Below are 13,157 nucleotides of genomic sequence, written 5' to 3' on the forward strand. Positions count from 1 at the left end.
GAATGAAGCCTTAAACCCATTCTTCCTTATCACTCCCAGCCCTAGGTAACTACTAACCAATCTTTCTGTCTCTGTAGATTTGCTTATTCTGCATATTTCATGTAAATGGAATTATACAATACGTGGTCCTTTGTGACTGGCTTCTTTCACTGAGCATAATGTTTTCAGGATTCATCTTTGCTACAGCATGTGTTAGTACTTTGTGTGCTTTTGTGGCCAAATAGTGTTCCATTGTATGGAGATACTACATTTTATTTATTCATTCATTGGTTGATGGATAGTTGGGTTGGTTTCACATTTGGGCTGTGATGAATAATGTTGCTATGAATATTTGTGTACAAGTTTTTTTGTCGACATATATTTTCATTTCTCTTGGGTATATACCTAGGAATAGAAGTGTGGGGTCATATGGTAATTCTTTTTAATCTTTGGAGAAACTTTACCAAAGCAGCTGAATTATTTCACATTGCACCAGCAATATGTGAGGGTTCCATTTCTCCATATCCTGGCCAACACTTGTTATTACCTGTCCTTTTGATTGCTAGCCATCCTTGTGGGTATGAAGTGAAATCTCATTGTGGTTTGATGATGTTGAGCATTTTTTCATGTGTTTATTGACTGTATATCTTTTTTGGAGAAATGTGTATTCAGAGCTTTTGCTTATATTTTAGTTGGGTTATTTGGTTTTTCATTATTGAGTTGTAATATATAATGGACTTGTAATGTATCGAGTTCTTTGTATATTGTAGAGACAAGTCCCATATCAGAAGTATGATAGATAAATGTTTTCTTCCATTCTTTGGATTATCTTTTCATTTTCTTGATGGTGTTCTTTGAAACACAAAAATTTTAAATTTTGATGAATTCAATTTTATCTGTTTTTCTTTGTTATTTGCACTTTTGATGTCATAACTAAGAAAGTATTACCTAATTCAAGTCACAAAGATTTATGTCTATGTTTTCTTCTAAGCGTTTTATAGTTTTAACTTTTACATTTAGGTCTATGACACGTATTACGTTGATTTTTGTAAATAGCATGAAGTAGGGGTCCAACTTGCATCTGGATATCCAGTCATCCTGGTACCATTTGTTGATAAGAGTATTTTACCCCCATTGAATAGTATTGGCATGTTTGTTCAAAGTCAACTGAGTGTAAAAATGAAGGTTGTTTTTTTTTTTTTTTTAAGATTTTATTTATTTATTTGACAGAGAGAGAGAGACAGCAAGAGAGGGAACATAAGCAGGGGGAGTGGGAGAGAGAGAAGCAGGCTCTCCTCTGAGCAGGGAGCCCGGTGCAGGGCTCGATCCCAGGGCCCTGGGATCATGACCTGAGCCAAAGGCAGACACTTAACAACTGAGCCACCCAGGTGCCCCAGGGCTTTTTTTTTTTTTTTTTTGACTCTCTATTCTGTTGATCCATATATCTATCATTATGCCAATTCCACACAATTTTGATTACTGTAGCTTTGTAAGTAAGTTTTGAAGTCAGGAAATGTGAGTCCCCTACCTTAGTTCTTTTCAAGGCAGTTTTTGCTATTTGGATTTCCTTTCCTTTCCATATGACTTTTAGCATGTCAGTTCCACAAAGAAGCCAGCTAGGATGTTGAAAGGCATTGTACTGAATCTGTGGATCAACTTAGGGAATATTTCCATCTGAACAATATTAAGTCTTCCAATCCATGAACATGGGATGTGGTGAGAATTAATTGAATGTAAGGAATTTGGAGCCTGAGACAAATGAAGTGCTAAACATTACCATTAGAGTGATGGTTGGCAAAGATATATTCCTTTTTTCCTACTTGGAAAACCTAAAATTACAAGCTGTCTTAGCTGTTAAGTTTCTTGGCATTTAAAATTCTGTCCTCATACACTCATATCTTTTTCATAAGTCTACAAAGGGACAATTTTACTTTTTTTTCATATATTTCCAGCTTCTTTGAGACATAATTGATGTATAACATTGTGTAAATTTAAGGTATACAATATGTGGTTTCGATACACTTATATATTGTGAAATGATAACCACCACAGCATTAGCTAAGAAACTCATCACATCACATAATACCATTTCTTTTTTGTTGTGAGAACATTTAAGACCTACTCTCTTAGCAGCTTTCAAATATATCATACAGTATTAGTAACTATAAGTGTCTATAATTGTCACCATTATTGCCTATTTTAAAATGTTTTCACTTCTCATATTTTGTGGGAATTATCTTTATTGATTTTTAATTGTTATACCATTTATATTTAAATTACTTTAAGATTTGAATTTTATTCTTGTCCTTGTAGATTTTGTACATGGGCTCACTATTTGTAAATACATTTTGGACTCAGGAAGTATAAAAAATGTGATATTTTATGTCTCATTTATATAGTCAGAGAGCATAGTGTTTTTTTTTTTTTTTTAAGATTTTATTTATTTATTTGACAGAGAGAGACACAGCGAGAGAGGGAACACAAGCAGGGGGAGCAGGAGAGGGAGAAGAAGGCTTCCTGCTGAGCAGGGAGCCCGATGCGGGGCTTGATTCCAGGACCCTGGGATCATGACCTGAGCCGAAGGCAGACGCTTAACGACTGAGCCACCCAGGCGCCCCGGAGAGCATACTGTTTTAAGCAAGATAAACTTATATAGGTCAATTGACAACAGTTGTAGTGTGAATTTTTAAAAATGATAAGTTGTTTATTATGTCAGTGACTTACGAATATGTTAAAAAAATTTTTTTAAAGATTTTATTTGTTGGAGAGAGCACAAGCAGGGGGAGCAGCAGAGGGAGAGGGAGAAGCAGGCTCCCTGCTGAGCAGGGACCCTGATGTGGAACTTGATCCCAGGACCCTGGGATCATGACCTGAGCCAAAGGCAGACGCTTAACTCACTGAGCCACGTCCCTTATGAATACACTTTTAAGAGAGAAAATATTGCATTCATTTCATCAACACTTTTCAGGGCATAAAATACCAATTACTCTCATTCCATGCCTTTGAATTACTGGGCCTCAAAATACCTAAATCATTGTTGGTATGGCACCTATTATTATTATTATTATTAACATAAATGGGATGTTATGGCAGTCTTAAACTTAGCAGTTAATGAACAACTCCAGCAATTTTCTTAAGTATTAAAATCTCATTTTTTCCCTTTTAGGCTTCCTAACCAGGTTTGAATTAATACAACTAGTACCTCCAGGTAATGTGCCAGTAAATGCATTTCTAAAGTAGCTTATTTTGTTTGGAAAGGATTTTGTCATGACAGAATGGGATTGGTATTTACAAGTTGTGCTTTCTAGAACACTCCCTTTTTCCCCCACCGGTCTGTTGAATTCTGTCCATTCCTGGAAAAGTAACTTTATGGGTTTGGTGGCAGTAAGCATAAGCAGGCATTTGACTTTCTGTTTTTTCATAACTTTATCTAATTATCGTCAAATAATAAAATCGTGGCTCAGTTTCTTTCCAGTTGTTGCCTTTGACTTTGTTCTAATTTATGGGGCATGTGTGTGTGTGTAATACCCAAAACTGTCTTCTGTGTTAGATGCTAGAACAGGGTTGGCAAACTATAGGCCCCGGGCCAAATCCAGTTTGTTTTGTATGACTCGTGAGCTAAATTTCTACGTTTTTAAAAATTGAGATTCATATACTCTATGTTTAATTCATATACTACAAATTTCACTGTTGTCAAGTGTACAATTCAGTTACTTTAGTATCTTTACAGAGTTGTGCAACCGTCACCCCTATCTTATTCCAGAACATTTTTATTATCCCAAAAAGAAACGCGTAGTCATTAGGAGTCCCTCTTCATTCTCTCTTCCCATAGCCCTGGCCACAACTAATCTACTTTCTCTGTTGGTTGGCCTATTCTGGACATTTAATGTCAATGGACTCAGACAATATGTGGCCTTTTGCGTCTGGCCCCTTTCACTTTGCATGTTTTCAAGGTGCATCCACGTTGTGGCATGTATCATTACTTCATTCCTTTTTAGGGCTGCATAATGTGCTTTTATGTGGATGTACCAAAGTTTGTTTATCTATTTGCTGGTTGAGGGACATTTGGGTTGTTTCCACTTTTTGCATATTATGAGTAACAGTGCTGTCAACATTCATGTACAAGTTGTGTGGGTACATGTTTTTAGTTCTCTTGGGTGTATACCTAGGAGTAGAATTTTTGTGTCATACGGTACTGCCGTGTTTAACTTTTTTTTTTTTTAAAGATTTTATTTATTTGAGAGAGAGAGAGTGCACACACACGTACATGCAAGCAGGGGCAGGGAGAGGGACAAGCAGACTCTATGCTGAGTGCAGAGCCTGACGCAGGGCTCGATCCCACGAACCCTGAGATCATGACCTGAGCCAAAATCAGCAGTCAGATGCTTCACCGACTGACCACCCCAGGCACCCCTCCATGTTTAACTTTTTAAGGAACTGCCAAACTGTCTTCAGTTCTTACATTTTTTTGAATGGTTGGAAAAAATTTTTTAAGTATTTCATGATGTGAAAATTATATAAAATTCAGACTTCATTGTCCATAAAGTTTTATTGGAACACAACCATGCTCATTCGTTTAAATATTGTCTGTGGCTGCTTTTGTTTATGCTGGAGTTGAGTAGTTATGACCATGTGGTCTGCAAAGCCTAAAGTATTTACCGTCTTGCCCTTTACAGAAAAAGTGCTTGCTAGAATTGTGGGACTGTAGGAGGAAACTTTTCTGTGGTACCTTTGCTTCATATGTCTTTTTTTTCTTAAGGATTTATTTACTTGAGAGAACACAAGCATGGAGGAGGGGCAGAAGGAGAGGGAGAAGCACACTCCCCGCTGAGCAGGGAGCCTGATGGGGGGCTCCATCCCAGGACCCTGGGATCATGACCTGAGCATAAGGCGGATGCTTAAACAACTGAGCCACCCAGGTGTCCCTACCTGGTGATTTGTGTGTGTGTGTATGTGTGTGTGTGAGAGAGAGAGAGAGAGAGAGAGAGAGAGAATATTTAAGACTCAAACATTTCTAATTCTTTTTTGATCTTTGCTGTTATAGGTTTTTGCCTTTTTTCTTCCTTAAAATGAAAATAGCTTTACAGTTTTTATTTGTTGCAAAAAGCATCCCCAAATGATGAGAAAACCTTTATAATTTGGTGAACATGTTTCTTGATATATCTCTGCGGACAGAAAAACACCTAGATACAAAATTTTTACATAATAGTGTCACATACATTTTCTTCTCTTTTTGGCTTCCCCCGTGATAGATCACTGTTGCATTGTCATTTCTAAAAGCATAGATGTACGTCATTATTATTATTATTTTTAAAGATTCTCATTTATTTATTTGAGAGAGAGAGAATGAGAGAGAGCACATGAGAGGGGGGAGGGTCAGAGGGAGAAGCAGACTCCCCGCCGAGCAGGGAGCCCGATGCGGGACTCGATCCCGGGACTCCAGGATCATGACCTGAGCCGAAGGCAGTCGCCTAACCAACTGAGCCACCCAGGTGCCCTATACGTCATTATTTTTAATGGCAGTAAAGAATTTCATCAATTTACTTATGTGTTTTTATAAGTCCATGAAGAGTAGGGACATAACATTTGGGGTTTTGCTCTTTCACTGTACATTGTTATCTGTAATTTGTCATTCTCAATAGCTGTGTGTTTTTCTGTAGTATTATAATTATCCTTAAATTGATATTGTTAAACATTTAGGCTTTGTCTTTCACATATTTATAAAAATTATTTTTTTTCTCTTGGTATATTTGTAAAGAATAGAATTACAGGAGTCCCCCCGTATCTGTGGTTCTGCTTCCTATGGTTTCAGTTACCCGTGGCAACAACCATGGTCCAGAAGCAGAAGATCCTCCTTCTGACATTGTCAGGAGGTCAGTAGTAGCCTAAAAACTGACTCACTCACCTCACTTCTCATCACGTAGGCATTTTATCAAATCACATCATCACAAGAAGGGTGAGTACATGCAATAAGATATTTTGCAAGAGACCACATTCACGTGACTGTTATTACAGTATATTGTTATAACTATTTTATTATTAGTTATTGTTGTTAATCTTTTACTAAGCCTAATTTATAAGTTAAACTTTACCGTAGGTAGGTATGCGTAGGAAAAAAAGGTAGTGTATATAGGATTCAGTACTGTCTGCAGTTTCAGGCATCCACTGGGGGTCTCGGAACTGTGGATAAGGGGGGACAACTGTACCAGACTGAACATCCATATCTTGTCACCTGGGAGTAAACTGATCGCCAGCAAGTTTCCATTATTACTGTATTCAATAGTGTATGGCATGCCCCTTGCCCACAGCCTAGCTAATGCCGGATATTATCATTTGAATTTATTGTGTTTGCAAAGTATATAATTTCTTTCTTTATTTTTTTTAAAGATTTTATTTATTTATTTGACAGAGATACATAGCGAGAGAGGGAACACAAGCAGGGGGAGTGGGAGAGGGAGAAGCAGGCTTCCTGCCGAGCAGGGAGCCCGATGCGGGGCTGGATCCCAGGACCCTGGGATCATGACCTGAGCCAAAGGCAGACGCTTAACAACTGAGCCACCCAGGCGCACCGTATATAATTTCTTTAAAATATATTTTACTATATGTGTTGGCCCCTTTTTAGATATGATTTGTGACAACCTAAAATTTAAAATTTACTTCTTAAAAATTTCCATTTTCCCATAATTTGTTTTCTTTCTTTTCTTCTGTATAATGTGATTTTCAGTGTCCTTTGATTACTTGCAGAGTGATGTCTGGATGTTAACATTGCCCTTTGGTATATATTCCTGATATTTTTACCAAAGTTTTTAATAAGTTATGCTTAATGCATATGTATGTCTCCTGTTTTGTTGTATTCTTTTGATATTTTATTGTTTGAATCTTTCGTTTTCTTAAGAACATGGGAGAAGGAAAGTGAGTCTGGCAGCTTCCTGAGATAAAGCAGAGGTGGCCGTGGAGGCTTTTATGAGGATCATCGTTTTGCCAGCTGGGGCTGTACCTAGAACAAGACACGGGCCCCGAGGAGTTGAGGGGACGCGGAATTCTGTAGCTCTTTCTTCTGCCTCTCGGCCCACTGGCAGAAGCAGACCCTGAAAACAGAGAAGAACCCCACTTTCTGTGGATCTAAGGATAGGAACTCTTGTATATATCAGGGCTGTCTTAGGTAGAACAGAGGGAAGATCAGAGATGCTTCCTACCTGCTTTTCAGAAATTCTTACTGAATATTTTTCAGCCTAAAAGTGATAGGCTAAAATCAAGGTATTGAATTTTTATCCATAGTCAAGGTATTGAATTTTTTTCCATAGCTTTTTTTTTTTTTTTATTTGGCCTTATTTTATGTTCAAACATATATCAATGCAAATTGACAAGTTATATTTCGGTGTTAATGAAGTAGAAGCAGGCCCATTTTGATCTTATTTAGTTCTACATGAAGTTTTAAAAAATGACCCAATACCTGGGGCGCCTGGGTGGCTCAGTCAGTTAAGCGTCTGCCTTCGGCTCAGGTCATGATCTCAGGGTCCTGGGATCGAGCCCCGCATCAGGCTCCCTGCTCAGTGGGGAGCTTGCTTCTCCGTCTCCCTCTGCCCCTCCCCCTGCTTGTGCTCTCTCTCTCTCTCTCTCTGACAAATAAAAAAATAAAATCTTCAAAAAAAATAACCCAATACCTAAATACTCCTACTGTAAAAAGTTACCACAAAGTTAAAATAAAAAGTTAAAAACCACATTCGTCAACAACCTCTGACAATAATTACTACTAATAATTTGTTGTGTTTCTTTTTAGGTGTTTTCAGATATATGTATATGTAATGCATTTGGTGTATTCAATGAAATCTAAAATACATTTATATGTACACACGTATGTATACATGAATGTACTCTATATATCTAGTATTTAATATATGTGTGTTTAGTATACATATTGGTTGAATATACATAGTCTGCAACTTGCTTTTTAATATTTGATATATCTTAGATTACCATATGTTTTTCATGTGACCAGAAATCCACCTGTGAGAAGGTTGCGAGAGTAGTTCAAGGCCACGATGATTGGAGAACTTTGAGGCTGGGTGCATGCCTACAGGTTATAACTCAGAAGCTACTCAGATATGAAATGGAGGCTGTATGATACTTATTTTCCTCTTGTCTTCAGTCCTTGTATTGCGGATTGTCGTTTTTAGTAGCATTAGATTAGAATTGCTCAAAATAATTTCACTCGGCTTCAGATGCATTACAGATCGGTCCACTAATTGGTCCAACATCTGCGTATTGAGGGTGTGCTCAGAACATGCCCCACACTGTGCTGTTGGTATCATGCCCGTGGCATGAGCCCTCTTGCTGTGCTGGTTCTCGATACTTGATAATTAAGCAAAAATGATTTGTCTCATGTAGGCAGCACCGTGGGGTCACAGGGGCTACATTTAGGTTCGCAGGGACCCATCCTTCACGTGGCTGAAATCCTTCACTTTTCATTTTGCTGCAGATACTATTTTATTGTTTGATGTTTATTCACATCGCTTTCCAACACACCTATAGTCAAAAGACATGTTATGACCGTTGTGTTAATGGCACGAGTCCCTTCGATGTGCCTATGGCTTTACCGCTAGCGATGTCCAAGGATTCGGCTCAGAAGCCACGAAGACTCCTCTGGCTCCTGTTTACAAAAGCTGGGAAAAAGCGAACGGACACAGGGGGGCAGCAGCTGATCCTGTCTGCGCGGCGCTTAGCTTTCTTTCTACCCATCTCTTAGATGAAAGCCTCTCGCCTGGGAGAAGGCTCGTGGGTTCCATCCAGCTGTAAACCGCTCACTCAGTGGGCACCAGTCCCTCAGTCAGACTTCGTTTGATGCTTCGTAGTGGTGTTCACGAGGCATCGAGAGTGGAAGAACTCCTGCCCCAGATAACAGGGGTTTGAGATCCCGCTTAGCCGCGTGGCATCCCACGTGCGTCCTGCCCACGGAGCCGGTTTCCTTCTCTGTGCAGAAGGTGCCACATGAGACTCCGTCATGGGGCAAGCTGTCAGTTCTGGTATGCTCCGTAAACGGTAGATTTTTCAAAACAACATTGTTACGAAAATGACTATTTTTCTCGAAGGCTCATTTGTTTTCCTTTTTTCGGGGGAAAAGTTTTTCACTGACGGCATTGATGATGTCCCAGTCTGAGCCTGTAAGAACATGATTTCTTTCAGACATTTCCCTTGGCCTCTGAGAATCGCTCAGCCTGTGTATCTGCTCATTGTTTATAACCGAGGCTCCCGTAGCATCCCCTTGCTGTGCAGACATTTTTACACTGGGTGGCAGGTTGGACTCCAGAACACGACCAAAGCAGAGAGAGAGAGAGAGAGAGAGAGAAATGAGACACATCAGCCTTTTATTTCTCTTCTCCAATTTCAGTCTCTTTATTCCTGTGATTCCAAAGATAGGAGATGAGCCTGCCTCCGATTCTCTGGCCTCTTTATTTTTATTTTAATTCTTGCTAAATACACGCATCATGATTTAGTAGCTGTCATGTTGGACGCAGTGAGAAGAGCTGGCCAAAAACCTATGGAAGGAGAAAGGAGAAGCCCAGTGTGGAGAACATCACACCGTGCATGTAGGGGTTTATTGGAGTAGGAGCATATGATCGAAAACACATGATGTCCAGAGACCAGTGTGGTGCTGGGACCTCTGCTGGGTTGGTGTCGTGGAGCGGTCCCGATGATGGCAGGTGATGTTAGGCAGTGTGCTCGGCACTTTATATATGTCATGTGCCCTCACAGTAGCCCCAGGGGGCAGGTACTATTATGACTTTTATGTTTTCCTGAAGAGGAAGCTGAAACTAGGAGATTATGTCATTTGCTCCTGGTCGCAGAGCTGGTAAATGGTGGAGCAGGGGTTTGAACCAGCTCTGTCTCAACCTAGAAACAGTTCTTAACCACCGAACCACATGCCTCAGTAGAAAGCTGTGTTTCGTTGTTAGTGATGGGTGAGGAGATTGTCACATCACCGCCCGTTTTCAGGTTGCACTTGTGAGGTCTCTGAGTGGAGGAAGTCTCTGGCCAGCAGAGTTGGGATGTCATGCCCATTACAGAGGGAGCCTGTCAAAGGAGCACTGATGAAAAGGAGGCTGGGATGAAGCAGAAGATCCATCTTAGAACTCCCCCCACCTTCCCACTGCCTCCCTGCCTTCCTCTTTATCATCAATGGACATTGTATATTCATTTGTGTAATTGTTCCTCACTTGTGGACTGTAAGCTCCGGGAAGGCAGGAATTATACCCATGGTGTTTCCTGTTATACACCCAGGATCTAGAATTCCCAGCACACGGTAGGTCCTCAGTGCATATTTCTTGAACGTATGAATGAAAAGAGATTGAAAAGATGGAAAAGAAGTGATTGAGAAATGAATGAAGGGTAGGAGTTGGAAAGATTTTAGAGGACTTTTCGTCCGTCTCCTTCTCTCACGGTGGTGGAAACTGAGTCTCAAAGAGGGTAACGAATGCTAACTGAGCACCTGATATAAGCAGAGCCTTAAGTTCTCTCACGTCATCTGCTCGGAGGCAGCTCCAGGAGGCCGCACGACACCTCTCTTTTCTGACCGCCTCTGAAATGCGGTTGTAAAAGGGCGCCTGGGTGGCTCAGTCGGTTGAGTGTCCGACTCTTGGTTTCAGCTCCGGTCGTGGTCTTGAGGTCCTGGGATCGAGCCCCGCATTGAGCCCCACCCCACTGAGTCGGCTTCTTTCCCTCTCCCTCTGCCCCTCCCCACCCCACTCTCTCTCTCTCTAAATAAACAAATTTAAAAAAATCTTTAAAATGTCCATCCTTAATGATCTCTCCAGGGGCCTGTGAGAGACACTGCCAGAATGGCCCCCTTCCAGGTGACGCGGTCTTGGCTGGGGCCCGTGCTGGTAACTGCCCCGCACTCACACCCTCTAGGGACGTCCCTGCCAGGGATGGAGTAGTAAACGTAACACTCCCAGCACCGACAGGAGCAGGTCACAAACGCATGTGTGACGCCCGTCTTGGTTCGCGGTATGTTTTGGGTAGAAAGTGAAATAGGCTGGGGCGTCTGGGTGGCTCGGTCGGTTAAGTGTCTGCCTTCAGCTCAGTTCATGATCCCGGGGTCCTGGGATCGAGCCCTGCATCGGGCTCCCTGCTCAGTGGGGAGTCTGCTTCTCCCTCTCCTACTCCCCCCTACTTGTGTCTCTCTCTGTCAAATAAATAAATAAATAAATCTTAAAAAAAAAAAAAAGAAAGTGAAATAGGGTAATGTGGTGGGGAGCACCAGGCTCCTTTACGTTGGGGTACCTCCTTCTGATGAGATGACATTTCAGCCGAGGCCCCTCATTGGATAGGAGGGAGCCAGCCATGCAGAGATCCGGGGAAGGAAGACGACAGGGAGAACGCGGGGCAAGCATCTAAGGTAGAGGCGAGCTTGGTGTGTTTGAGGGACAGCAGGAAGGGCAGCAGGGCGGACATAGCATGAGCAAGGAGGAGAGTGGTAACAGATGATGGAGGAGGGGTTAGGCGAGGCTGATTACACGGAGTCTTGAAGGCCAGGGTAAGATGCTTAGGTTTTATTCTAGCAGGATGGGGAGCCCGTTGGAAGGTTTTAAGGAGATGGAAAGGCACAATGTGATGTATTTATAACATGGCAGTGTGTGGAGGACAGGTTTGAGTGCGGGACAGTGGAAGCAGGGAGACCAGCTCGGAGGCCGTGGCAGTGGTCGGGGAGACAGGTGGTGGGGCTGGGACCAGCCTGGTGGCCGTAAGGGTGGAGAGAGGACACAGATTTTAGATTTATTTTGGAGATGGAGTCAACAGGACTTAGCTAATGGGTTCATGTGAGGAGCGAAAGAGTGGAATCAAGGATAAATCCTAGATTTTTGGCTCAAGCATGTGGTATTGGTTCTTCTGATGGGAGGCTAAGGGAGAGCTTACTTGTGGGAAAAATTCAAGAGTTCTGTTTTGGACCTGTTATCTCGGAGACATGAGGAGACGTTTAAAGTGAGACTTGAAAGACGAACAGGATTTCACCTGGAATGGGAAGGAAGAAAGGACGTTTTGGAAGGAACAGCATGGGCTGAGGAAGTCCGTACGTAGCGGAGGAGGGGAAGATAGATCATCAGTCCGTGTGGCTGGTGCATGTCTGAGATGAGAGGAGAGGAGTGGAAAGACATGATATCGTGATGAAAAAGAGAGAATGCGTTCTTTTTGCACTTCGATCCTTAGGAGAACCCAAGCATTTGTGTTGAGTGGGATAAGTAGGACGATGTTAACCCGTCACATTTGATAATGTCAGGTGTTTTGTCCCGCTGATGTGCCAGAAATACACCTATCAGAGTTCTTCTCAAAATCAAATGGCGATCACCACATGGTAAAGCTACCTCATTGACTCTGGTTTCTTTTTTGGCGGTGCTCTGTGCAGGGGCCACTCTCGGTCTGAACCTCTGGTGTGGCAGCTGCTGTGTAGACAAGGAGGGCCCTGCTGGTAGCTTCTCAGTCCTCTTAGACCCAAGATCTTCTTTTGGTAATGAGTGTTTTGTAGCATCCCTTTTGCCATACTGAAATAATATTCATGGTTACTATAACCAGCTTACACAAATCGCTGCAAACGATGTAATATTTCAGCTGTAACAAAGGAGAAATAAAAGGAAAATGGTTTAAAACAAAATATGCATATCAATATACAAACGTTGAGCATAAGGAAGTATTTAGATGTGGTATGATTTTCAAAATAGCCAGTAGGGTCTCAGTAAAGATCTGAACACATTTGTTCCTTAATTTACATGGTAGCTGCATTCCTGAAAATTCAGTGTATTTTAAGATCATGCAAAGAAAATGCTCCGTGTTTGTATGTAACAGTGAGGTTCCAGGCTCAGCCGATTATAAAACAGCTTCTCACCTGAAAGAATGTTGTTATGACATTAGAATGTTGTGCGGGAGTGTCTTGAGCATTGCGAGACATCTTAGCACCTCTGGTTCCTGCCCATGAAATGTCCCCCAAAATTTTTGGGACTGTCCCTGTGGCTGCTACCAGTCCTGCTAAGAACCACAGCTTTGGCTGTTCTGTGGGCCATGGGGATGCTGATATCCCTGCGTCAGAGGACACGGTGACCCCCCATCCCCCAGTCTATGCTGTGACCTTTGTGTGAACGGGGCATTGTCTGCCTTGTTCCTGTTCTATCCCTAGGACTTGGCCCAAG

At 41.7% G+C, this 13,157-nt stretch overlaps 1 protein-coding gene across 1 annotated transcript in view; it reads left to right on the forward strand.

The window, feature by feature from the left end:
• Positions 1-13,157, forward strand: part of SPATA6L (spermatogenesis associated 6 like) — a 46,394-nt gene that overhangs the window by 7,900 nt on the left and 25,337 nt on the right. Inside the window, exon 5 of the mRNA XM_032427607.1 lies at positions 3,146-3,187. Within this exon, the coding sequence (XP_032283498.1) occupies positions 3,146-3,187 (42 nt within the window). The remainder of the gene's footprint in view (positions 1-3,145; positions 3,188-13,157) is intronic.

The sequence above is a fragment of the Phoca vitulina genome, unplaced genomic scaffold (assembly GCF_004348235.1).
Source record: "Phoca vitulina isolate PV1807 unplaced genomic scaffold, GSC_HSeal_1.0 scaffold37, whole genome shotgun sequence".
NCBI lineage: Eukaryota > Metazoa > Chordata > Mammalia > Carnivora > Phocidae > Phoca > Phoca vitulina.